The following is a 26649-nucleotide window of genomic DNA, read 5'->3' as shown; positions in this document are numbered from 1 at the left end:
TAGTTCATCCCCCTGAATGTGGTGGGGGGGTGGTACCTGAAAGGCAATCTGCCTGGAGAAACTAACAATTGCTTGAATTCACTCCCCCCTCTCTTTCCCTCCCTCCCTCCTTCCCTCTCCCCCTCTCCCCCCCTCCCCCCCTCTCTCTCACACACATCTCTCTGCCAGAAAAAGCTCTATCACTTATTTTCTGGATTAAACACAACCTGAGCTTCCCAGTGCAGACACAGACACAACTTGAGGAGAAAGCAAAAACTGATTCACATGAAAATTCAGAGACATATACACAAAGGCAACACACACCTGTCCTCCGATTAGACTTTATTACACACAGAAGAAAATACAAAGGCTTCCTAGATCACAACATAAGAAATGATTGGGTAATTTATTAGCTAGGTCTAGGTACAAAAACATCCAAAGAACATATCCCATTACAAGGAATAATTAGAAGGAAAAGAAAATAACCAAATCCCCAAATTAATAACTGAGAGACGGAATCTAACATATATCAATCCCCAAAGGATTTCTGATATAATCAGATCTTGTGGTTTCTCTGCATGCCAACAAGGTTGGTGTTGGTTTGATGTTGGATGATACACCGTTAAACATGCACACCTTGCATTTGTTAATCTGCATTTTAAATTGGGCAAGAAATCAACAACCAACGTAGCTTCCATAATAAAGTTCAGTCTACTTGTTTTTCCCCATTATCAAGCAGGCAATCAAACTTTTGCAATATATAAATTCTTCCATGCCAATTAAATACAAGGGGTTCTTCAATGGTTTCATTTCCTTATTCCTAGGAAAGAAAAAGAAGGATATTGTTAAAGGGAATGAAAATATATATATAAATGTTTGAACACATAGGATAAACATAGGTATACCATCGTTTTTCCAGAGCAGATTTGCTAAATAAAAAGAAGAGTAACTGCTTTGTTCTGCTACAATAGGCTGGTTAGGACAGAATCAGGAATCGGATAAATCCGTGATGGGCTCTTGTCCAGTAAACCTGGTACCAACCTTACTGTGGAGAATCAGGGAGATAATTTTGAAGAAATAGACAAGGACTGCTATATAAGGAAAGGGGGCTGAAGCATTCCTTAAATCTGGGAAACAAGATAATATCAGAAAAAAGTCAGACTGGTTCTTCCCTGAATCTTTGGGATAGAAGAGGGAGAGGAAATAAATAGAATGAGGATATTTGGAGTTGGCTGTGTGACTCCCTTAAGGCAGGGGTTCTCAACCTTGGCAACTTTAAGACTTGTGGACTTCAATTCCCAGAATTCCTCAGCCAGCTTTGCTGGCTGAGGAATTCTGGGAGTTGAAGTCCACAAGTCTTAAAGTTGCCAAGGTTGAGAACCCCTGCCCTAAGATGATAGTGGAGCCACCTAAGATGATAGTGGAGAACCCCTGCCCTAAGATGATAGTGAAGTCCACAAGTCTTAAAGTTGCCAAGGTTGAGAACCCCTGCCCTAAGATGATAGTGGAGCCACCTAAGATGATAGTGGTTTTATAGTTATCGGGTTTTATTGTTCTTGTGAGCTACCAAGAGTTTAAGATGGGTGTCCATACAAATCTTTTAAATGAATAAAATTGGAAAGACTATGTCAGGCATGTCAAACTCGCGACGTCACATGATGTCGCGTGATGTATTGCGACTTTTCCCCCATTGCTGGCAATGGAGTGGGTGAGGTTTTGGCATGACGCATCCGGCCCATGGGCTGGCAGTTTGACATGCCTGGTCTATGTCCATTAGGGCTTGAAAATGCCAGGAATCATTTTAAACAACAGGCTTGAACATTGGGCCCTATCCAACGGTGGGATTCAAGTATGTGAACAACCGGTTCTCTGTGTGGATGCCACTTCCAGAAGTCCATTCTGGGCCTGGGCAACAAAAAATTAGCTACCGATTCTGCCAAAGTGGTGCAAACTGGCTGAATCCCACCACTGGCCCTATCTAATAAAATGAAATTCAATGTAGAGAAAAGTAAGGTTTTACACTTAGGCAAGAAAAACCAAATGTATAAGTATAGAATACATGGAATTGCTCAATAGTAGCAACTATGAGAGGGATCTTGGAGTCTTAATGGACAATCACTTAAATATAAGCCAGCAGCGTGCAGTGACAGCCAAAAAAGCCAATGCAATCCTAGGCTGCATTAATAGATGAATAGAATAAAGCCTAACTAAGGAATATTAGATGGAGATTAATCAAGGAGAGAACCAACCTAGAACTTCCTAATGATGAGAACAATTAACCAGTGGAATGGCTTGCCTTCAGAAGTTGTGGGTGCTCCTTCATTGGAAGCTTTTATGAAGAGACTGGACACCTATTTGTCTGAAATGGTATGTGGTCTCCTCCTTGAGCAGGGTTAGAGTAGAAGACCTCCAATGTCTCTTCCAGCTCTGTTAGTCTATGTTCTAAGCATCTTATCTGGGGTATTGATTTCCAAATTAATTTAAACCTAGTATCCAATCCTACAGTTTGTGGAGTCTTCTCAAATGGACATGTGCCATTATTTTATGTCTCTTCTTTGTTTTTGAAGGTATATCTATTGACATTTGACTTTTTTTTGTATCTTCTAGGCTACCTTGTTATCATCAGATATGATGTATGACACTGTCCCATCATTAGTACTGAGATCATGTTTAGTTATCTTATATATAACCCCCCCCCCACACACAAAAACACACTTATTTTGCAGCAAAAATGTCCTGATTAAACCTATGGCATGACATTTTTTAAATATTTGCTTCAGGTTACTATCCTTCCTATTCTCTGCATTAGCTTACAGTATTTCTGTAATTTCTAGGGCCAATCTGATTCTTTTAGTTATTCGCTGCTCCTCCAATCTACCTGTCAAATGTATTTGAATGCATCTTCTGGACTTCATGAAGGCCATGAATTCTTCACCAGATGGGAGAAATCAGTTTTAGAGTGTAAACTTAAATCCAGAACTCATAGTATTCTTTATCCTTTTTTTTCCAGAAGTAGCCTTGACTGCTGCCATAGGCTATTTCCAAAGTCAAGTACATAGAGGAATGAAGTGTCTGTCAATGACTTTAAAACACACTGATGGTATCATGCTGTCTCACGTGACCTCCTTGTGTTGAATGCTGTAATAGGCATGGAAATAAGGGAACTCCAGAAGTTTCTGCTTTGTTGCATGGTGAGGAATGTTGAGAGTTACAGTTCAACAACACAACCAGGGCCAGATTTTGTGCATACCTGGGCTATGAAATTCTGGATTTCCATAAACTCCCACTTCTGAGCCAAATAAGATGTTCTCTGATACTAAATCAGTTTATTTGTTCATCTGGTTCACCAATGCCTTCTATTTTCCCAACAGTTAGAACAATTAACCAGTGGAATAAGTTGCCTCCAGAAGTTGTGGATGCTCTAACACTGGAAGTTTTAAAGAAGAAATTGGAGAACGATTTGTCTGAAATGGTATAGGGCTTCCTGCTTGAGCAGGGGTTGGACTAGAAGACCTCCAAAGGCACTTTCAACTCTGTTATTCTGTTCTTTGGACAAACAACAGTTTCCTAATACTTCCAGCTGCCACCTCAAAGACGGATACCAAAAGGAGAAACGAGGCACCTCTGTTGTGAGACAAGAGAGTTCTTTTTTCCCCTCAGCTGCCACTTAGATAACAATGGCCATCTCATCACAGTATCTGAATTGGAACTTGCAATTTAAAAATGGTTTGCCAAGTAGTTATTTGCTTCTTTCCTCATCTCTTCTCCCTTATGGGCTGTGCCTTTTTGACTGAAAGGCAGAGCAGAGATAATTTATATTTATAACTCTCTTCAGTTTCTTAGTAGTTTTCATCCATTGTGGTATCGCAAAAACTAAATTCAATGACAAAGCCAACCAATATATGTCCAGTATAATGAGTGGCTAAATTGTTGGACTTTGAATGGAGATGTCTAAGTTCAAATCTCCTTTCATCCAGAGATCTCAGTAGATGGTTTCAATCCATTCACTTTCTCTTAATTCTAATTAGCTCACAACATTTTTAATTTAATTCAATCCATTCACTTTCTCTTAATTCTAATTAGCTCCCATATTTTTCCATCTATAAAATGGAAAATACACTCTGGCGTGCGAGTTTCTCCATACCAATCAGCTGTTCGGCGGAGCACCGAACAGGTGAGCCGGCAAATCCAGAGGTTCGAACGGCCCATGATCTTGCCCCATTAGGGCTTGACACCTGCACCAGGCGGCATGGCAACCCATACAGGCATGCCCCTGGACTGTGGAGGTTACCATTATTTTTCCATGTATAAGATGCTGCACGTGTATAAGATGCACCTGATTTTTGAACAGGGTGTCTTATATAGGGAAAAATATGGTATTTTGGAGAGAAAATAAGACTAGGGGAAACTTCCCCCTGTAAGCCATCTTGAGCTCCAAGAGAAAAAGAGGCTATAAAAACATTTGTTGTGTACTAGTTAATGTCACTCCTAGCCAACAACAGCACCCGTAGAAAGTGAGTACAGCCAAAGGTTGGAGACTGATTAAAATGCACTTCAGCATAAGAATTAGAAACTTCATGCTGAGCTTACCATACAATCTCTGAATTCTTTGTCTGTCATTACTTGGGAGACGGAAGTATTGTGGGTTTGTGTAAGCATATGTTGGGTACATCAAAGAGCCAATGACATTAGAATGGCTAAGTCCTAAGGCATGACCAAATTCATGTGCAGCAACAAGGAACAGGTTGATCTCTAAAACGAAAAGGAAGAAAAACGAGTCAATTAGCAGAAACTAATATATGGCCTCCTATATCCCAAGATTATACTTAATGCCCTTTCAGGGCTAGAACTCCGTTTGACTCTCATGACAGGGGCCAGGACGAAAATAAGATTGGGTTTAATCTAAGTATAATATAAAATGTGATTTTCCTTGTTATAGAAACATTGCAATTCAGGGGCAAATGTTTCAGCGGTCTTCAGGTATTGCCTGGTTGCTAAGTTGTGATTGAGTACTCTTTGTTTATGATGTTATCAGTCTTGGTAGTAACTTTTATTATAAAATAGATGAGCAATAACCTCAAATAGTTAATGAGTGACTTACCTCTATTATACTCTGACCATCTCTCTGCTTCATCAAAATGTGTATCTCCCCCAATTCCTGGTCCAGGAAAGAAAGCGTGAGCCAAAACACCTCTTCGGCTGTCGAAAGGGTAACTATCACCATGTTCTAAAATTTGAAATGTAACATATAAGCCATCAATGAATAAGATGTTAGGTTAGGAACATTATGCTGCCATTTTCAACACTCTTAGGTAGACCTAATCCCTTTTTTGTGATTTTCACTATCCATATAATCATACATTATGAATATGGGCCAGGGGTGACAGTGATGCAGTGATAACCCCTGGCTTAGCTACAAGACTTACTGAGCTTAAATCATGTCGCCAAAGCGTCTCTCAAGGTGTGAGTGATGGCTCCAGAGGGAGAAATAGGAAGACTGGAATGTTAACCAAACGACGGGTAGTCCTCGACTTACGACAGTTCATTTAGTGACCATTTGAAGTTACAACGGCACTGAAAAAAGTGACTTATGACCATTTATGAGCACTCATGACCATTACAGCATCACATGATTTACATTTGTATGCTTGGCAACCGGTTCATACTTATGACAGTCGCAGTGTCCCAGGGTCATGTGACCATTTTTTGTGAACTTCTGACAAGCAAAGTCAATGGGGAAGCCAGATTCACTTAACAGCCGTGTTACCAACTTAACAACTGCATTGATTAACTTAACAAATGTGGCAAGAAAGCTTGTAAAATGGGACAAAATTCACTTAATGAATGTCTCACTTAGCAACATAAATTCTGGTCTGAATTGTGATCGTAAGTCGAGGACTATCTGTAATTGCTTGGGAATTTTTACAAAGCTGCTTATTTGTGAATGAAAGTAATTTTTAAACAGAACCATACCTCTAATTTATATTAATTGAGAGGTATTCCTTGATTAAAGATTTTTCATTTTCTCCCATGCTTATTGTTCAAGCAGGAAAGACATAAAGAAAGGAAGACCCATCATTAATTCTTAGGAAAACCATATTCAGATGCAAGAATCCAAACAGATGGCAGCAAAGATTTACATAAATGGTAACTCTCTGCTTCTATCTAGTGGTCATCTGAATTTTTAAAACCCAGCTATGATATGTCTGTGGAGATTCTCAACCATCCAAGTCATGATTATCCCCAAAGTGCTTTTCAAAAAGGAACTGGATTTTCTCCCCCCCCCCCCTTGAAAATATTTCTCATCCTTCTCATCCAAGTAGCTTCTTCAGTTCTAACTGAATGGTAGGGAATGAAAGGATTTATATTCTTTGCAGTCATCTGGTCGTTAGTATTCTGAAGGTCCATTCTTAAGAGTGCTAGCAACCAGCTGACTGCAAATGACATAAATCTTCCCATTCTCCATCATTTGGTCAGAACTGAAGAAGCTTCTTGGATGAGAAGTGAAACATTTTCTAGGAAAAAAAAACAAGAAAGTTCAGTTACCTTTTGAAAAACATCTTTGGGATACTCAGCTTTGATAATTCTTGGATATCAGGACTACAGACATTGATTTGATCCAAGAGAACTCACAGAGTATAGCAAGCAGCAAGTCACCCACAACCATCAATCGTTTCACAGAACAAAAGATTATTGCAGCAATAATTTTTAAGCCTGTGCTAATATATCTGAAATGATCTGAAGAGGTGAGGAAGAGGAAGCCAGCAGAGAAATGGAAACATTCTTCAATCAGTGAAACAATCCCTGATGAATAACTACACAACTATGTAAACCTTTTCTTCAACACATGTAGTGAAAAGGGGATCTTGGTAATTAATTAAATTGCTCATGGTCAACGGAATCTGCCTTCCTTCAACTGGGTGTGACATCCTTTCAGGTTTTTGAAAAAAGTGTTCTTCCTCTTCTCAAGATTAAATATATCCAGTTCCATCAATATCTCCTCACAGGACAAATTTTTAATTTTTTACATCATCCTGGCAATCTTTCTGTGAACCCATTCCAGTGAGCAATAGCATTTAGGCTTATATACCACCCCATAGTGCTTTACAGAACTCCTGGGTGGTTTACAGTGTAAGAAGTAACCTACTACTTGATAAGATAGAAAAATGTGGGGTAGACAGAATCACCACCAGATGGATCTGTAGCTGGCTGACCGGCTGTACTCAGCGAGTGGTCCTCAATGGAACTGCATCTATATGGAGGGGAATGGGGTGCCCCAGGGCTCTGTTCTTGGCCCAGTGCTCTTCAACATCTTCATCAACGATTTGGACAAAGGGATAAATGGGGAACTCATCAAATTTGCAGATGACACCAAGCTGGCAGGAATAGCCAACACTCCAGAAGACAGGCTTAAGATACAGAAGGATCTGGACAGACTTGAACACTGGGCACTAACTAACAAAATGAAATTCAATGGTGAAAAAAGCAAGGTTCTACATTTAGGCAAGAAAAACCAAATGCACAAGTACAGCATAGGTGGCACCATGCTCAATAGTAGTAACTGTGAGAGGGACCTCGGAGTCCTAGTAGACAATCACCTAAATATGAGCGGCAGCTGCCAAAAAGGCCAACACAGTGCTAGGCTGCATTAACAGAGGGATAGAATCAAGATCACATGAAGTATTAATGCCACTCTACAATGCCTTGGTAAGGTCACACTTGGAATACTGCATCCAGTTTTGGTCACCACGATGTAAAAAAGATGTTGAGACTCTAGAAAGAGTACAGAGAAGAGCAACAAAGATGATTAGAGGACTGGAGGCTAAAACATAAAAGGAATGGTTGCTAGAATTGGGTATGTCTAGTTTAATGAAGAGAAGGACAAGGGGGGACATGATAGCAGTATTCCAATATCTCAGGGGCTGCCATAAAGAAGAGGGAATCAAGCTATTTTCCAAAGCGCCTGAAGGCAGGACAAGAAGCAACGGGTGGAAACTAATCAAGGAGAGAAGCAACCTAGAACTAAGGAGAAACTTCCTGACAGTGAGAACAATTAATCAGTGGAATAGCCTGCTTCCAGAAGCTCCAACACTGGAAGTTTTTAAGAAGAGACTGGACAGCCATCTGTCCGAAATGGTGTAGGGTTTCCTGCCTGAGCAGGGGGTTGGACTAAATGACCTCCAAGGTCCCTTCCAACTTTACTACTACTATTATTATTATTAAGTATTTGCTTATTGCTCCCAACAATCTGGCTGCTCATTTTACCAACCTCAGAAGGATAGAAAACTGAGTCAACCTTGAGCCCTGTCAGGATCGAACTTAGGCTGTGGGCAGAATTAGCCTGCAATGCTGCATTTTATCCATCGCACCCCCAGGGCTCTTCAGTTATCTGAAGTTTTTAAAAAACAGAGTCTACAGCTGGATGACCATTTGAGATGGAGTCTGACCAATACAGATTAGAGTAGAACTACTATTTCCCATGAACTGATGTTGAAATGATTTCAATTTAAGCATCACCCCTTCTAGGGTGGGGGTTGCCCACTGGGTTTTACTCCAGTCAGCCTTGACTCTTCAAATGTGATCAGTGAAAGCAGACAAACTGTAAATCATGCTTCAGAAAGGGATAGGAATCGTGTGAAAAATGCATATTTGAGAGCTAGTTAATAAAAACAGGCAGCCTTACCACCGTGTGCAAAAAATATTTCAATGTCAGCAGGTCTGAAAACTTTCTGGAAACTCAGCGGAGTCACATCACTCCAAACGCGGAATGCCTTTGCTATAGTTGCAACTACTGTGCTTCTTGGCAAATCCGGAGTGTAATTATTAATCCTTTAATCAATAGAAGAATTACAAAATATTACTATGTAAGAAATAATGTAACCGGTAAATTCTTTTTATAAAACAACTCCTAAAGATGTAATTAACCTGTATGTGAGCACTCTTTTATTCCAGATTCTTGTTGCAGATTTATACCCTTCTGAGATATCTGAGACTCCACATCGGGGCTGTTTCATTACATTTATGGTTTCTTTATCCATTTTCCCGGTGACCTTCAAATGGAAGAATTCCTGCATTTGTCTGAGTCGCTCTTTCAGGCTGCTTCCACCTTTATGGTTCGTTGAGAAGAATTTGTCAAGATAAGCCTACATCATGAAAGGAGAAAATCATTAATGTTTAATGCATCTTTTGTACCAGGCTATTTTTCTGAATGCACAGGAAGAAATGTTTAGTCCAGAGGTCCCCATCCTTTTGGGCACCAGGGACTGGTTCCATGGAGAGAGTTTTTTCCACGGACCAGAGGGTGCATGATTTTGTGTGCTACTTGCATCCTATGGATGGGGCTTTCCTTGTTTGTGCAGACTGGTTGCTGGCAGGCCTGGTACTGGTCCACGGACCGGGGGTTGTGGACCCCTGGTTTAGTCCATATGGTGTACAGGTAGTCCTTGACTTACAACAATTAATTTACAAAACTTACAACAGCATTGGAAAAAAGGGACTTGTGAATGTTTTTCATGCTTTTGATCATTGCAACACCCCCATTGGTCATGTGATCAAAAATTGGATGCTTGGCAACTGGCATGTATTTATGATGGTTGCAGTGTCCTGGGGTCATGTGATCACCATTTGTGACCTTCTGACAAGAAAAGTCAATGGGGAGGCCAGATTCATTTAACAACTGTAACAAGAAAGGTTGTAAAATGGGGCAAACTTAACAAATGACTTGCTTAGCAATGGACATTTTGGGCTCAGTTGTGGTCATAAGTCAAGGACTACCTGTACTTATATTGGTGTGCATGTTTATGAAGTCTTGCCTTAAGGCTGACTTAGAGTTTCCCACAATTGCTTGTAGGCATCACTGCACACCTACATTGCAAAGGGGCTGAGGGGTAAGCAACAGTTGCAGAGGGCTGCAGACAAGTCAGCGTGCACACCTCCCAAATCCCAATGGTGCATTGTGCAGATATGCATGTCCTGCATTCCGATTGGTTGATCCGACTTCCTGTTCTGTGTTTTGCTGTTTGAGTGTCCCCTAACCAGAAAGTTATATTTGAATATATATATCCATCTACCCATCCATCTATCCATCCCCCAAGCTGGCTTTGTATTTTATTATTGTCTTCTCTCCTTGGTTTATAGAGAATCATTCAAACACAACTAGTCACTTTCTATGAAGTTAATCAAATATTCCATAGGATAACACAGTATTTTTGAAATGTGGTCATTCATCTTTACTCTTTTTCAACTTCTAGCCTTTTTAAGATTTTTTTGTGCCATGTTTCCTCATGGGGAAATGAAAGCAACATCCATCAGTCATTAATTGGCCAGAAAATTATATTAGCATAAAACTCGCTATTCCCATTTGCAGTCTCTATCCTGCTATAGACTTGATACTAATAAATGGTGCTGTATTTACTGTGTACATTATATTGTAAAGTAATTGGTGATTTGCCACCATTTTCATCCTTTCCTACCAAACATTGCCAGTCAATTTTCATTTACTCAGGTGGCTATCCTGTAAAGCAAGAACCAAATTTTAATGAATATACTCAGGGAAGAGGCAATATAGTTATCTAATAAGGATGCCAGTTCGGTAATTAATAGAGCTGTAGACAAGATACATCATGAGAGATGAGTGCCCATATAAATTTGAAAAATAAATGAATAAAAATTATGGAAGCCTGTGATAGAATTCTTTCAACAACTAAAAGTTAGACCACTCAATCTTTGACATTTCTTCCAGGTTCAAAGTTCTAGTTATATGACCCATTATCACGAGAAGCTAAGTAGAAGAAGACTGTTCTATTTTTAATGGAATTCAACTGCCATTCCTTACTCCTGCTAAACTTGCCAATTTCTTAAATCGCAGATTTATTCATTTATTTTGCTTTTGACACCATAAGTGATGGTCAGTAGAAAGAAAAAATATGTGCGACTTCATAAAAGTAACTTCTCTTTCTCTCTCTGTATCTCTGTCAGTGTTTTTGGAAATGCTCATGTTAAGTTGAAATGCCTATCATAGACTTTGTATATATACAGTATTATATACTTTCTAAACAATAATGGAAAGAAGTTAAACAATTACAAGAATCAGATCAGGATGGAAATGCTTCATTAGGAAAGCATGGGATAAGTCAGCACATGGATGGAATGCCACCGTAGAAAACAGCACACACAAACTTGAGTAACATGATGGGGGGAAAAGGCAGTGTTATGGATGCAGAAATAACACACTATGAATGCACAATAAAGATTTATATTACCTAAGTAAATAATTAATTTTAAAATAGTAAAATTTAGGATAGCAGCAGATCTATAGAAGATATGAAGTTTTGATGGAACTTACTTGTACAAGTTTGATGTTTTCAGCACTTGGTCCAACTATAGCACCAGGATCTATTGGGACAGCAAATAAAGAAGGCAGAAAAACTGTGGCACAGATCAGGATGTACTTCATAATGACCCTAATTGCAAACTCAGTGCTAAAGGAGAAGACTTTGGATCTGTGATCCTACCACCCAAGGATCACATCCTGTATTTATAGAGGACCAATGGGTTTTACGGCTAGTTCCCTAGTGACTCATTCTATTGTACTGTCTGTGTTTTTGTGAATTTATGTAATGTTTTAAACAGTTTATGTAATATTTTAAATAATTCTACAATAGGTGAAAACCCCCCCCCCACTAATGTCAGTCCTACACAGGAAGCCATCTACATCACTCTTGTATTACTGTCTTTTATGACACTAAAAATACAGAAAAACTGACTTCCTTAAATTGAGCTAGAGATATTTCTTTATTAGGAAGAATGCGTGAAATTTACTCAATAAAAATGCATTGAGCTCTCTCAGCCCAACCCACTTCACAAGATAATTGTGATGGTGGTTGTTGTGTCCTGAGCCTGCAAAGGCAGGCTCGGCATGTTGCAATGGTCCTGGGCAGTTGCAAGCTGCCCGGGACCAGACTGAATGGCGCCGGCTTCGCGCGCATGCGCAAGGTGCGGAAGCGCACCAGAATGTTACCTTTTTGCCCGGGGATTCTATTAAAGGAGTCAGAGAGGCCTGCGAGCCTCAGAGCTGTGACGGAGAGAGAACTACTTAAAATAAAGGGCTGTTGGAATTACAGAATGTGCTGTATTCATTCACCATTGACTCGAGGACTCAACACTGGTGACGAAGATGGGATGGCTTACAAAAACAAAAAAGAAGAATTGTAAGCTTACCCCAAGAGTCCTGGAGAGAGGAAGACGGCATTAAACTCAGCACCTGGCCTGCCAGTACAGCGTTGCTGGAGGTAAGCTGGCTGACAGACCCCTTCCTAACATAGCAGCAAGAATGGCGAAGATAGGGAGACTGTCTGAATTCGATGTCACGCACCCGGAAAGATGGGAGTCTTATTTTGCCAGAGTAGAAAATTACTTTAGAGTAAATCAAGTAAGATGGCTTGAAGGCCGCAACTTTGGTGTGTGTCTGTGGTCAAGATGCATTTGAAATTTCAGAAAATTTGGCAACCCCTGCTCCTCTTGAATCTGTCAATTACACAGATGTAAAAAAATTATTGAAGGAACACTTTCAGCCCAAGTTGTCTGTTATTGCGTGGAGACACACTTTTGAACAGAGGGATCAAAGAGCTGGTGAATCAGCTAAAGAATACATTGCAGCCTTGAGAAGAGCAGCTAAGCCTTGTGATTTTAAAGACTTAGAAGAAAGGTTGAGAGACCGATTTGTATGTGGGCTTAGGAACAGAGACTCTTTGCAAAGGAGGACATTTCATTCCAAGATGCCTTGAGAGAGGTCACTGCAGAAGAGGCAGCAGGTGGGGCAGTCAAGAACATGAGGCCTATCAGGAACAACCCAGAAGTTGTCTCCATGCACCATGAGGGAGTCCAAGATAGCTCAGAAGAAGATCCTGAAGATGAGGTGGATCATCTCTACCCAGCCAAAGAAAGTATGTCTTCACACAGGGAGGTGGTCAGAGAGGCAAATCCCAATTCTGGCACCTCCGGCATAGATTGGGGGGCAACTGAGTATTGGGGCACTGCAGAAACCCCAGACAATCCCATTATGGGGCTTGAGAGTGAAGGGATGCATTCCCTTGATAGGTCCATTGTGGACTTGGAGAGTTCTACAGAAATGCCAAACATTGGCAGGCATACAGAAGGGCCCAAGAGCCTACAGTTAGGCAGGTCAACCAGGTTCATGGGGGAGCAAAGTCCTGGTCTGACGAGCCCGGTGGGCAAGCAAGCAGACCAGGCAATGGGACACAGTTCACGGGGACCACCAGGATTTGAAAGAGGGGGCAACTCCATGTCATCCTCTGTACAAGAGGAAGTAGGGGGTTCTCAGAACCTGAGGAGGTCACAGAGAGTAAAAAGATCTCCCAAGTATCTTGAGGACTTTGTAATCCTGCTGTCAAAGCAAGGAAAGTGAGAGGGTGCCTGCTTTTGTTGGAAAACTGGGAGTGTGAGTATTGGGTAGTTAATTCCAAAACAATAGCCCAGTACCATTTGTGGTGTGGCTAGTGCACAGCTACAATAGATGTGCAGGTTTTGGGTTGGCACACCACGCTCATGTTGAGGTCACGTATAATTACCAATATAGTTAATAAGTCTCATCCGGGGGGAAGGGGTATTGTGTCCTGAGCCTGCAAAGGCAGGCTCGGGACGTTGCAATGGTCCCGGGCAGTTGCAAGCTGGTGCCGGCTTTGCGCGCATGCGCGTGGCGCAGAAGCGCGCCAGAATGTTACCTTTTTGCCCGGGGATTCTATTAAAGGAGTCAGAGAGGCCTGCGAGCCTCAGAGCTGTGACGGAGAGAGAACTACTTAAAATAAAGGGCTGTTGGAATTACAGAATGTGCTGTATTCATTCGCCGTTGACTCGAGGACTCAACAGTGGTGGTGGAAATACAAGACAGGAACATTCAAGAAATGTTGCCAAAAAAAGGAAGGGGATGAAGTCACAAACAGAGCTGGGCTGCAACAATTCAGACTATCACAAGATGGCAGCCATAAAAATTAATTTTTGATAGCCATAGGTAAAAATATTTCTTAGGTGTAGGACTCAAGTTAGTGTGAGGTAAAGAAACTGGTCTGGAACCAGAGCCCTGTTAGTTGGCCTACAGCGACTTTCTACTTTGTATCTATAAACAAAGAAAACATTGGAAAGGTAATATAAGTAATTTAATAGGATTGTTCAGTTTCACTTTTTCTCACATTTAAAAAAAAAATATCAGTGTCACTTCTACTACTGAGGTATTATTTCATGTTTAATTATTGTTTTGTCATTTTTCACTGACCTTCCTGATTAAAGCTGTTCCAAGCATACATAAATTTTTATCTGATTGCCACAGAACAGCTAATGACCTCAGTGGAATCCATGGGGAGGTATAATAAAAGACAATATGTGGCCCATGACCACAAGACTGAAACCCCCTCTCTGTTTTATATGTATTGTTCTGCATGATCATGTTAGAAAATTAAGTGTTGGAAATCTTCAGAATCATGAACATAGGTAAATACATTGGATTGCTTACAATATCATATTAAGCTATGGTTAATTTAATAATGCTGATTAAAAATTACTTAAAGGATCTTCAAAATTTCTTCTAATTATGTGACTATATTTCTAAGAGTATAATATATATCAAACATAAAGCTGACAACCAAATACAAAATTTATAATTAACTATATAGTTTACTATTCCTTGAATACTTAATGACATTCAAATATGTTTGTTGGATCTTCACAGGTGGATCTGATTGTTCATGCCTAACATTATTTAAATTAGATTATCTATAAAACATTAACATTGTCTCGGTGGCTGTTGGTTTTAAAACACGTTCATGGGCTTTTAATAAAATATAGGAAGTGGGGAAAATATGTTTGTTGGCTACTATATATTTAATTTTTGGTACATTTTTGAGATTCTGAAGAAAGTTAGAGTTAGAATAGGCAATTATTTAGTTTCATTTTTGGTGTGAATATTTCAGGTTCAGTTGGTTGAATTTAAGATTGTTTTTTAAAAAATATTCTCAGTAAAGGTTTTATGCATATTTTGTTATGCCCATTTCTCCATGCTTATTTTTGTTTGCAAGCTTGCAATCTTTCTCAGCTGAAGGTAATACATAGCTGCCTTTGGGAGAATTTGGAAGACTGCTCAGCAGAGTTAATATATGGATTGCATTGCATTGCAATTGTGTCCGAGGCACTGAAGTATTTCTGAGTTGAAAGGATTAGCTGGTGACATTACATATACCTATCTGGATAGGTGTACTGATAGACAAGACTTGAATGACTTTCATGTAGTAGCCAAGAATGTTACATAGATCAACTTCTACTTATTTTTGGCAACAATTTTGTTTGTATATTGTACTGATGCATTTTATAGATTTTTTTTTCTTAATGCATTATTTGTTAATTGTTGAACCTCAACGCACAATTTATAGGGCTATTTATTTCAGATGATAACTAATAAAATACTTACTACTTTCAGTTGTAGTGGTTTGAAAAATATAAACTAACCGTTATAGATAAACTAATCTTTAACTGTGAACTAAACAAATGTTTGTGTAATCTCTAGTAGAATCTAACACTAACAGTATTCATCCAGTTTCTTAAGTGCTGATTCATGAAATCAAGTGAGGTCATATGCTGAAATAGCCACTCTAGCATTGCAGTGAGGTCATATGCTGAAGTAGGCACACTAGCATTGCAGTTCCATGAAAAAGCACAATTGGACAAAAGCTCTGACGTCTGAAATTAAGAGTATCAAATCTGGCACTTGATGCTTAAAGAATGAGTTGACCAATATTAAATGCTGAAGATGGAATCTGAAATAGGTGGACTATATGGGAATCATATTACTTGTAAGAGTATCACTGCTGCACGTATATAGATTGTGAAAGATTGGAAGAAGCAGAAGTTGTCATTTAAAGAAAGCAGGATGAGGAAATTGTGGCTGATGGTGCCAGTTACTAAATGTTCACATTACCTTTTCCATGTTTGCCACAAAAGACTATGGGAGAAAGTCACCATTGTTCTTGGATTAAGGAACTAGTTTAATATTAAAACAAGTTAATTTTTCTGTGTTTGTTTTATTTCTTAATTCATTTAAGAAAGAAAAAACCTGTTAGAATATATAAAGGAAATAAAATATATTATAGAAATGCTTGTGGATATTGGTTTTACAACAATGGAAACTGCGGGAAACTCAGGTGCATATCAACCCTCAGCCATAACTCCTATTTACTCTAGGAAAGAGGTGAGCAGTTCATTGTAAAGTCTGTGACATAGAATTTACATAACTGGGTGCTATCAAATCAGGGAGATTAACCAAAAATGTAGAGGATTCAGCTTTTGGTATCTTTTGGAAGAAATATGAACAGGATAACCAATAGAAGAGAATATAACAGAAGAGAATAGAAAAGAACTGTGGTGCTCTTTGAGTTTGGTTGTTTTGCTTGCAGACATTTCATTACCAAGCTAGATAACACCAGTGCAGGAGAGCATGGGAATGCTTTGATGCACATGCTTTTCCGATGGGTATCTAGAAAGGGGTGGAGCTTCAGTCATGCTACTGCTGAGGGTCTTCTATCATTCTGTTTGCTTGAGAGGAAGCTGCATGGGTTGCTTCATCAAGCAGGGCAAAAAAGTTGCTTCACACCAACCTGGGCCAAAACAAAAACTTATTTTGAAGATTTACACAGCCTGATCAGGCGTGCCCCAAGATATTCAAACCAAAGGCTGTAGGGAAAAACAAACATTAAAGAAGCCCTTTCCGAAGGCAGTCTTGCTTTAGGATGACTTTAAGTTCACCTTTTGGAAGGGGGAAAAGAGATGACAGAAGAAGTTACCCTTATGTCCTACAATGGAAAGCCAAGAATACGCTGGGTTTGGAGATGTTTTGGGGAAAAAAACTCCCCAACTAGTCAATTTTGGTTAACCTTAGATGCTAAGCATGGTCAATCTTATTTAGTCCTTGGAAAGGAGACCATTTGGAAAATGGTGGGTAGACCAGAAAGACCCAACACATATTAGAAACAAGTGATGGTAAACTATTTCCAGTAATCTGCCAAGAAAAACATTCTTTGTGGTTTGTTTGTATTCTGAGTTGTGAGGAATAATTCAATCAAGTTCAGTTGGACTGAAATAGTTAGAACACTATTTTGGAATGTATGAAGAAGAGGTTGTAGTAGGATGCCTGTTGATATTTTTTACAAACACCAGTAGAAGTGAGTACACCAGTCTGAAAGCATGTTTATAATGTCGCATGTTAACATACAGTATTCACCACATTCCCTGTTCTTTTGAAATTAAAATCTAAGAAACTTCTGCTAATGTCCACTCTAAATGAGGAGGTGAATTATTATACCATATAAGGAAATACAACGCAGTTCTCTGTAACCCAGACAGGCCTGAGTTGTTACTAATCCATGCTATTTCAGTTAACATTTCAAGAAAAATCAGCAAGATGCAAATGAAAAGGGTTAGTTGGAGAAGAATCACATCTCTATACCAAGATCAAAGTTTGAGGGTGAAAAAGTAAATAAGAAAAAAAAATGAAAAAAAAACCCAATTGCTTTGTGAAGGAATAATTAAACTTTTATTGGACATAGTTGTTTAAATTTGAAATGTGCTATGTTTAAAGAAAATATAATTATAATAAAATGTACAATTTCCATTTGTTGTATTTATTAATTCTTTATTTCTTTGTTACACTATTTGTAGCTTGCTCTAATACAAGCAAAACCTTAATATTGTTCAAGAAAATTTAAAGCAAAAACCAGCAATGCACCTCCTTCAGATTTTCAAAGAACAATAAAAAAGACTTCATAGGTACCTTGTAAGTAAATCAAGAGTCAACTTCTTTACCTGGTTTGTGAAATGCCAAGGAAATAGGGCCATCTATATTTCCAGGGAGAAATAGGGAGCCTCTACTGAGAAGCATGTTACATAGTCCTCAACCCATGTGTCTCATAAGAAAGGGGGAGGGGGACCCAGTAATAGGCCCCTTCCATGACCCAACCGGTTGGGAAAATTCAATTCTAGTAAGGCATTGACTGATGTATCATAGTTATATTCTGATAGTTATATGCTGATACAGCATTTTGCATAAGGTCCAGAAGCTGGTTTAGAACAATGCAGCGGGTTCCAAAATAGATATTATTCTGATCTGTTGCAGTTATTCTACTAGAAATCTATCCATTTTTTAAATTTACTTTTTCAATTTCTATAATTGCCCAACTCAACCAAGTGACTTATTTTGTATCAACTATAGCTTCTTGTAGTCTCCAAAAGTCTCCCCTTTAGAACAGATTGAACTAGTGTAATTCACTAGGTAGGAACAAGTCATACATAAAAGTTCTACTCACCATTATTTTAATAGGGGATACATTTCTTCTTAATTCTTCTAGTATTCTGGAACAAGTGAGCTTATTTAGTTATATGGTTGTTCACCTGCACCATGGAAGGCCATGTTTAGGTGATTAGACCATGTAAGCACCATTTAATGAAGTCCTTTAAATTGCCAAGGGGAGGGGGGCACGATGGCTCAGTGGTTAAAGATGCTGAGTCTGTCAGCTGGAAAGTTGACACCCCCAGTTCAAGATCTAAGCGTTGCACAATGGGGTGAGCTCTCCCACCTAGCAGTTCGAAAGCATGCAAATGCGAGTAGGTAAATAGGTACTACTTTGACAGGAAGGTAACAGTATTCCACGCACCTTGGCATCTAGTCATGCTGGCCACATGACCATGGAAACTGTCTTCAGTTAACACTGGCTTCCTAGATTACTGCCAAGATTATACCCCCACAAAATTTTATAGCAAATTATTGGCTAATAACTCTCTTGCAACTTTTTGTCTTTTTTAAAAAAGAAAAATCTTATTTTAAAGATTTTCTTTTTTTAAGAAAGGAAGAAAAAGAGAAATCTTTTGGGGGTGGAAATAGTGGTGGTTGGAATTTGAAAAAAGAGCTTGGATTTATCACATTTGGGATGACAGGGTCCAAAATAGCTTGATTAGGAAATTTCCTCCTCACAATGGACTTTGTGTATTCTCCAGATAGGATTTTGTCAGTTCCTATTTTCTGAGATGCCTGAAATGATTTTCTCTTGGAAATTGTGTGATAAATTAATCCTTGTTAAATGCTACATGAAACTACCTCAAAAATTCCAGAGTGACTGTTCCTACAAGAAAATGAGGTTCATGTATGTCTGTGAAAGTTCTGAACTGCTGAGGGAGATTTGAATAAAAGTATTAGGAATGAAGACGAACAAAACCTTGAAACAAAATTTACGTCTAGTTTCTTTATACCAACTATTTTTTAGCTTTGAGCTCTTGTATTTTTATATATTCTTTTATTTTTTCATTATTTAGTAGATAAATATATTCATCATATTGAAATTCATGGCCTATCCCAATCATAATTAAGTAGTTTGCAGGTTTCCAGCACTGACTTAGAGAGACCACTGGTTTGATTCATATACTGTAAGTCTGCTTCCTATATATTTGGTTTGTTTATTCCACATTGTTTCCATCAAGGTACTTTGCAGAAAGACTCATTCATAAAAGTTACAGCCCCAAATATTTATCTTAAAAGTGTGAAAAACCTAAGGTCCTAACCCATGGGTCAGCAACCCACGGCTCCGGAGCCGCATGCAGCTCTTTGAGTTTCCTGCAGCTCCGAGCCTCCTCTGCCATTTGCAGAGAGAGAGACAGAGAGAGGCACTTGTGATTCCCTTCTCTCTCTCTCTCTCTCTCTCTCTCTCTCATGCGGACTTGCCCCCTCACGAGGCTCCTGATTGGCCCTGTGCCCGGGTGCCCTGCCCCCTGGGAGAAGCGTGGCTAGGAAGTTCCTTTCCCGGGCTGGCCCCGTCTGAGGCGCATATGGCCAGGAAGCCACATGGGGAAGACCTGGGATCCCCGCTGGGAGTGGCCCACTGGAGCCTCTGCTGAGCAGGCCAGCCCTCCTGCAAGCCACGGTCTCAAGGGAGAGCAGCCCCTGTGATCCCCAGCCGGTGCGACCATTGGTCAACCAGCAGCAGAGCCGGAAATTGAGGGTTGATGGTGGAGGGGGAGGGAGGGGGCTCTGAGTCCACGGAACGCTGCCATGAAGCGGCCGCAGGGCAGGTGGCGTGCCCCATCTTACCTGTACCAGGCGGAGGGGCTGGCAGGGGCCGGTCAGGCAGAGCAGCTGCAGCATTGTGGCCAGGGCCAGCGGGCCGCATGGCACCAGCCACCCCCGGTGGCAGTCCCAGCTGAGCCGGTGGCCGGTGGGGGCATTGCTCCTTGGGCCATCGCTGGGCCACTCCATGGGCGGCTGAGCCGGCCACCCATCTCTCCGGGCCGGTCCAGGTGGCAGTGCTGGCTGGGGTGTCGTTCCCTGGGCCATCCTTGGGCCACTCCCTGGGCAGCCGAGCCAGCCACGTGTCTCCCTGGGCTGGTCTGGGTGGCAGTCCCGGCTGGGCCAGCGGCCGGTGGGGGCATCGCTCCCTGGCCCATCCCCGGGGTGCTCACTGGGCAGCTAAGCAGGCCATGAATCTCCCCGGGCCGGTTCAGGCGGCAGTCCTGGCTGGGGTGGCGGCGGTGGGGGCATCGTTTCCTGGGCCATCCCCGGGCCGCTCCCTGGGCAGCCAAGCCGGCCACACGTCTCCCTGGGCCGGTCTATGGTGCCCTGGGCACCTTTCAGCGCCTTCTTCTACCTCCTGCCCCCTCCCCTCTCTGCCCCTTTGGCAATATCTGTCTTTCATTCTCTCTCTCTCTCTCTCTCTCTCTCATCACCTGGAGAGAGAGAGAGAGAGAGTAGGGAGGGAGGGAGAGGAAAGAGAGAAAGAGAGAGAGGGAGAGGAAAGAGAGAAAGTCTGAGAGAGAGGAAAGAGAGAGAGAGAGAGGGAGAGGGAGGGAGAGAGGAAAGAGAGAGAGAGAGAGGGAGAGGAAAGGGAGAGAGAGGAAAGAGAGAAAGAGAGAGAAAAGAGAGAGAAAGAGGGAGAGAAAAGAGAAAGAGAGAGGGAGAGAGGAAAGAGAGAGAGGGAGGGAGAGAGAGAAAGAGAGGGAGAGGAAAGAGAAAGAGAGAGGGAGAGGAAAGAGAGAAAGAGAGAGGGAGAGAAAAGAGAAAGAAAGAGAGAGAGCGGAAGCGCAAGTGCCTCTCTCTCTCTCTCTCTCTCTCTCTCTCTCTCTCTCTCACACACACACACACACACACACACACACACACACACTGAGTGGGGGAAGAGGACTGGCAGACCAAGGGCAGAAAGAGAGAGAGAGAGTGAGTGAGTGAGTGAGAGAGAGAGAGAGAGAGAGAGAGAGAGATTCTTTTGACATCTAAAATATATAATAATATATATAATAAAGGTAAAAAAGGATATATGCAGTGTTATCTTCATTTTAGATATCAAAAGGGTTTTGCGGCTCCCAGTATTTTGTTTTCGGTGGGAAATGGGCCCAAGTGGCTGTTTGAATGTTTTGGGTTGCCTACCCGTCCTAACCCTAACCCTCCAAACTGTAGCTGAACTACAGTTCCCAGCATTCTTTGCTGCTAAGAGTTCCAATTCAACATCTGAAAGGTCCCATCTTTAATTTAAGTAATATGTTGTGACATTATTGATGTCCTGTTATGTGGTCATTGGCATCTGCATATGTTGCAAATTGATAGCTTCAATAATACCTCAAAAGAATTTCTTTTAATAAAACATTTCCCCAAATACTATAATAGTGATTATAAACTTACTCTGATAAGCAGCAGATTTGTGATAATGTAATTATTTAAAAGTAGTTAAACAGTGCTTTTAGGCCCATCAATTAAAGAACACTAGTAGATCCCAGGAAATCTGTCTCTTCTTTGTGGTGCCCTCTGGAACATCTCACCACCTGAGATTATGTTGGCTCCTATTTTGCTGATTCTATGGAAAACACTTAAGACCTGGCTGTTTGCATAGACATAGGAGTTGATTAGTTAGCGAGGTCTGTTTGATTTGGCATTATTTTTTAATTTTTAAGTTTTCTTGGCTGTCAATTTAGTTTTTACAAATATTTACATTGCTATTTTAACCCTGGATTCTGTTCACCAGTTGTTAAGGTCACTTGTTTTAAGCCAGTTTAACAGGAGGGGCAGTCATATAAAATAAATAAACAAACAAGTAAATATGATATTTACAACAGGACAGGTTAGGATAGACAACCAAGATTTTGGTGGCAGCACCTAAATATTGGTGCTTAGCCTTGAAATGATGACGCAGCAGTATCATATATGTGAACATCATGCTGACACTGTTCTCATCAAAATGAGGAAGATATATCATGCTGTCAACTCCATTTGGTTTTGTGTGTAATGTCGCAAGGCATATTTTACTACTTTTACTCTGTTTGGCCAAACATTCCAGTAATGTCGAATTGTGTAGTAAGATGGTGTCTGAAAGAATTTAAATTATATCAGAAGCAAACCATGAATGATGCCTTAGAAATGAGAAATGCCCAACAAAGTCCATCTAGTCAGCACAACATGCCAACTGCAACACCTAGAAGGAACTTGTTTCTGTGCGTCAGAATCTCTTTCTCATGGTTGAACTTCTGTTCTATGAATTGAATTGTGACTCAGCTGTCTTGAGAGAAATTATCTGAAGTGCTTCCACTTGCTCAATAAACCAAAATTAAGAAAATGTTTCTTTTCCTGCATCATGTTTGTACTAGCACATAGTGAATATTTTGCTGATTTATTATGTATAGGTACCGATTTTCCTTCAGGAGCTCCAGATGACTTGTATGATATATTTGTTCTATGCTCCTCCCTAATTTTATTTTCACAGCACCTCTATAAAGGTAGATTTTGAGAAAGAGACTGATTCAAAATCATCAGTGAGCTTCAGAGCTGGTTTTCTCCAGTCCTGTTCCAACATTTCAACCATTGGATAAGATATCAGAAGAGCTTATGACTTTTATTCTTATTGAGTTTATATAAATAAGCAACTTTCCTGTTTAGAATTACAGAAAATGCTCATTGGAAATGTTATGTCCTGGGCCTGTGATTGACAGAGCAAGTGCAGGAAGATGCAGAGAGACCGGGGTAGACCACGTGGCTTGCCCGGGCCAGATGGGCTGTCTCCAGCCTATTGCGCTTGCGCAAAGCGGGAAAATACGTTGCATTTATTGGCTGACGCTGTTCCCTGCAAAAGGTGTAAAAGGGATCAGCGCCATTTTGTGTTGTTCTGTTGAAGCTTAAATAAAGAAGCATCTGTTGTTACTCTTGCCTCGTTTCAATGCCTTACCAATGCACAGAACAGAACAGGAAACTTATTAGGTTTTGGTTATTTGAGCACAGATGCAGATTGTTGAATGTATTTTATGTAACTGGAAAGAATAGCAAGAAAAGACTGTGTCTTGCACTGGTGATCATATAATAAAACACAGTAGATGGTGCAGAGTGGTCGCACCATCAAAATCTCACTGGGAAAAATATCAGTTGTCTTGACTATATGACTTGTAAACAGATTGTATATGAACAACATATTAAAGAAGGAAATGGCAGCATTTCTGTCCTGGTTAGTATTTGGGAGGGCACATTTGCCAAGACTGAAGAGTATATTGGAAAGTTAAAAACCAACATAAAACCATGAAATAGCAAACCTCTTCTGTACTGTTACTGAGAAAGCAACATGGATATGTCCATGAAGTCATCCGGAGTCATGCCAGCTCAAGTAAGGCTTATCTTTTTAGAAAGTTTTGATGGGGTGGAAAAAGCAGAATTAGGTAAAACAAGAAAGCTTGATATTTTAGTGTTTGCATTAATTCCAGCTGTGAGGAATAAAAATTCAACTCCAAGGGTGTTGGAAAACAAAGCAAGTTTTATTAAAGCTTTTGCAAAAGCTGGTGGAACGCTTGGTAATGGCAAATTCCAGAGTCCACACCTGAATCAATTTTTGCATTGGTTTTTATACCATGTCCCATGCATCACACCACATCCTTCCAAAGTGAGCCCAGTTGATAGGCCCATCCAGTCACATATTTTCTGACCGCTTAGCAACCATTACAATTACCAAACCCTCCAATTATTAGATCAAAAAGTCCCCTTTCTTCCTGTCTTATCTTCCTTCTCTTTTCTCTGGCATGATTTGTAACATCCTACTAAGTAAGGGTATAGCCTTATCTACAAAATGAATTGTTACCCAAACTGGATAATTACAATTATAAAAGATTTATGTCTTCCCTTGTTTATCTATAAGAGTGCCTGCTTTTCATCTAGAAGCTATGTGTGTAATGGAGTTCATGCTTTGGTTAAACATGGCTGCACTTTGGTTCATAGTTATACTTTAAAATACTAACTCTAGGCAGTTTTTATAAAGAATAAACCTTATATAAATTGAATAATATGTTATTCATAAACTATAAGCTATTCTATAATAGTGTGCACTATTCTAAAAATATGCTTTAAGTCAATGTATATAGTTTCTTTCTATTCCTCCAGCTTATCATGTCTCCTTTCCTAAAAATACCATTGCTAAGTGCCTCTATATGCCTATTCCTTTAGCAGAAGTGGAAAATTACAACATGTACATTTCTTAGCTTTTGATAGAGTGAGATGAAGAATACCCTCAGTCTGTGGGGGTCTATGACAATTCACCATAGCCAATGGCCAACTCGCCACAACCAACTCACCATGGCCAACTCACCATGGGACAATTTGCCACAGGATAAGAGATACACTAATATCAAAGAAATAGAGCAGTGTTTCTCAACCTTGACAATTTTAAGGCATGTGGACTTCAACTCCCAGAATTCCACAGCCAGCAATGCTGGCTGTGGAATTCTGGGAGTTGAAGTCCACATGCCTTAAAATTGTCAAGGTTGAGAAACACTGAAATAGAGGAATAGAATCATTAAAGAAAGGAGCTGACAGTCAGATGAGCTGACTGTGGCAAATTGGCTGTGACAAGTTGGCTGTGACGAGTTGTCTCATTCTGCAGTCTGTGAGTGTCTGCATTATCAGTATCCTGTTACTTCAAGTAAGATGGAGGATCACCAAAGGGTGCAAAGGTTGTGTGTACCTGTGTGTGTGTGTGTGCGTGTGTGTGATAGCATCGGCAACATCTAGCTCTGGTTCTCAACCTGTTTAATGCCGCGACCCCCAACCGGTCGTAAGTCAAGGACTACTCAACCGGTCGTAAGTCGAGGACTACTCAACTGGTGCAGCACTGTTTGCAGAATGGGACTTTTGGCGGGCTCAGCAGGGCAGAGACAGCCTGGACAATTCCTATTGGCTTTTGAAAGCCAATAGAATTAGACTCTGTTCAAGAGAGTCTATTCTATTGGCTTTCAAAAGCCAATAGAATAAAAGAGAGTAGCACAGCTAAGGAAAAGAGGGAAAAAAATGGCGGACTGCGTTGTTTGGTGACCCCCGTGAAATGGTCATTCGACCCCAAATGGGGTCCCAACCCACAGGTTGAGAACCACTGTGCTAGAATGTCACCGCCCTTTTTCATATTTCTTCAGCTAGATGTCAACACTGCTAACATTGGATGTTCTTGCTTTGACAACATATTTTCTTTCTTATGCTTTACTCTTAGAATTAGATGATGCTGGGGGAGGAGGAGGAATGTGATGGGAGCTAGTTAGACATAACAATATTGTACTGAAGTGTGAATTCAGAGCTTGAAATAAGAGATGATAAGAAATGGCCAGATTGGAGAACAGGAGGGAAAGCCTGCATTTCAAACTAATTGGAGAATGTGATTTATGACTGTTAATTAGAGGAGGGAATTGTGTTTGATACTATGTGCCAAGAGGAGGGGGATTCAGATTTTGGCTTTATTTATGTATGTGCCGACGCCATGCTGTTCGAATAAAGATTCTTTAAGGTAAACAATGGTTATATAGTATATATATAGTCCAATGGCTGACTCTGTTGAGCTAGATCAGTGGTTCTCAACCTGTGGGTCGGGACCCCATTTGGGGTCGAACGACCATTTCACGGGGGTCGCCAAACAACGCAGTCTGCCATTTTTTCCCCTTTTCCTTAGCTGTGCTACTCCCTTTTATTCTATTGGCTTTTGAAAGCCAATAGAATAGACTCTCTTGACTAGAGTCTAATTCTATTGGCTTTCAAAAGCCAATAGGAATTGTCCAGGCTGTCTCTGCCCTGCTGAGCCCGCCAAAAGTCCCATTCTGCAAATGGTGCTGTACCAGTTGAGTAGTCCTCAACTTACAACCGGTTGAGTAGTCCTTGACTTACAACCAGTTGGGGGTGGCGGCATTAAAAAGGTTGAGAACCACTGCTATATACTAAGCCAGATAGATGTGAAAGAAATGTATCAATAGTGGAGATTTGGTGGGTGTCCATTTGGATTTTTATACAGCTGTTGTATATCAAAAGAGCTTAAGAGACTGTTCGGTTTCCTTGGCAGTAAAACAAGAATCCTGCTGAGACTTGTCTGATACTCAAGCAGTGTGAAAAACAATGAGATCAGCAGGCATTTTTCTAAGGTTCCACTTACTTAAATACTGTTTGTCTACTTTGGGAAGATGCTATGGCGAACCTGGTCATTCCTCCTGAGGACTGCATCCAAGATAAGAATTTTACTGAATGTAAACATTCATGAAGGGATTTTTTTTAATGCCTAGTTTGAAAGATCAAACTGAGAGGAAACTTTATTTTTATAAAATATGTTTTAATACTTAGCCTTGGGG

At 40.4% G+C, this 26649-nt stretch overlaps 1 protein-coding gene and 1 long non-coding RNA gene across 4 annotated transcripts in view; one reads left to right on the top strand and one right to left on the bottom strand.

Annotated features, from left to right (window-relative positions):
* Nucleotides 1-26649, top strand: part of LOC120313879 — an 87477-nt gene that overhangs the window by 21915 nt on the left and 38913 nt on the right. The window lies entirely within an intron of this gene.
* Nucleotides 307-11570, bottom strand: LOC120313876 (matrix metalloproteinase-18-like). The gene is made up of 6 exons (XM_039356258.1): nt 11324-11570; nt 8905-9122; nt 8663-8808; nt 5081-5206; nt 4570-4731; nt 307-799 (listed from the first exon to the last, which is right to left on the bottom strand). Exons 1-6 carry the CDS (start codon nt 11432-11434, stop codon nt 786-788), a joined length of 777 nt encoding a protein of 258 aa, XP_039212192.1. The 5' UTR covers nt 11435-11570; the 3' UTR covers nt 307-785.

This window comes from Crotalus tigris, unplaced genomic scaffold (assembly GCF_016545835.1).
Source record: "Crotalus tigris isolate CLP2741 ecotype Arizona unplaced genomic scaffold, ASM1654583v1 scf7180000018809.685583, whole genome shotgun sequence".
In the NCBI taxonomy this organism is placed as follows: Eukaryota; Metazoa; Chordata; class Lepidosauria; order Squamata; family Viperidae; genus Crotalus; species Crotalus tigris.
Note: the sequence above shows the minus strand (reverse complement) of the source record. Positions and strands in the feature narration are given on the sequence as shown.

Excerpts from the sequence above, each read along its gene's own strand:
- LOC120313876 (XM_039356258.1), bottom strand. The coding sequence starts at position 11,434 with ATGAAGTACATCCTGATCTGTGCCACAGTTTTTCTGCCTTCTTTATTT. Across the intron at positions 9,123-11,323 it reads AAAACATCAAACTTGTACAA|GCTTATCTTGACAAATTCTT; the intron begins GTAAGTTCCATC and ends TTCATGATGTAG. Across the intron at positions 5,207-8,662 it reads AATATTTTTTGCACACGGTG|AACATGGTGATAGTTACCCT; the intron begins GTAAGGCTGCCT and ends TTCAAATTTTAG.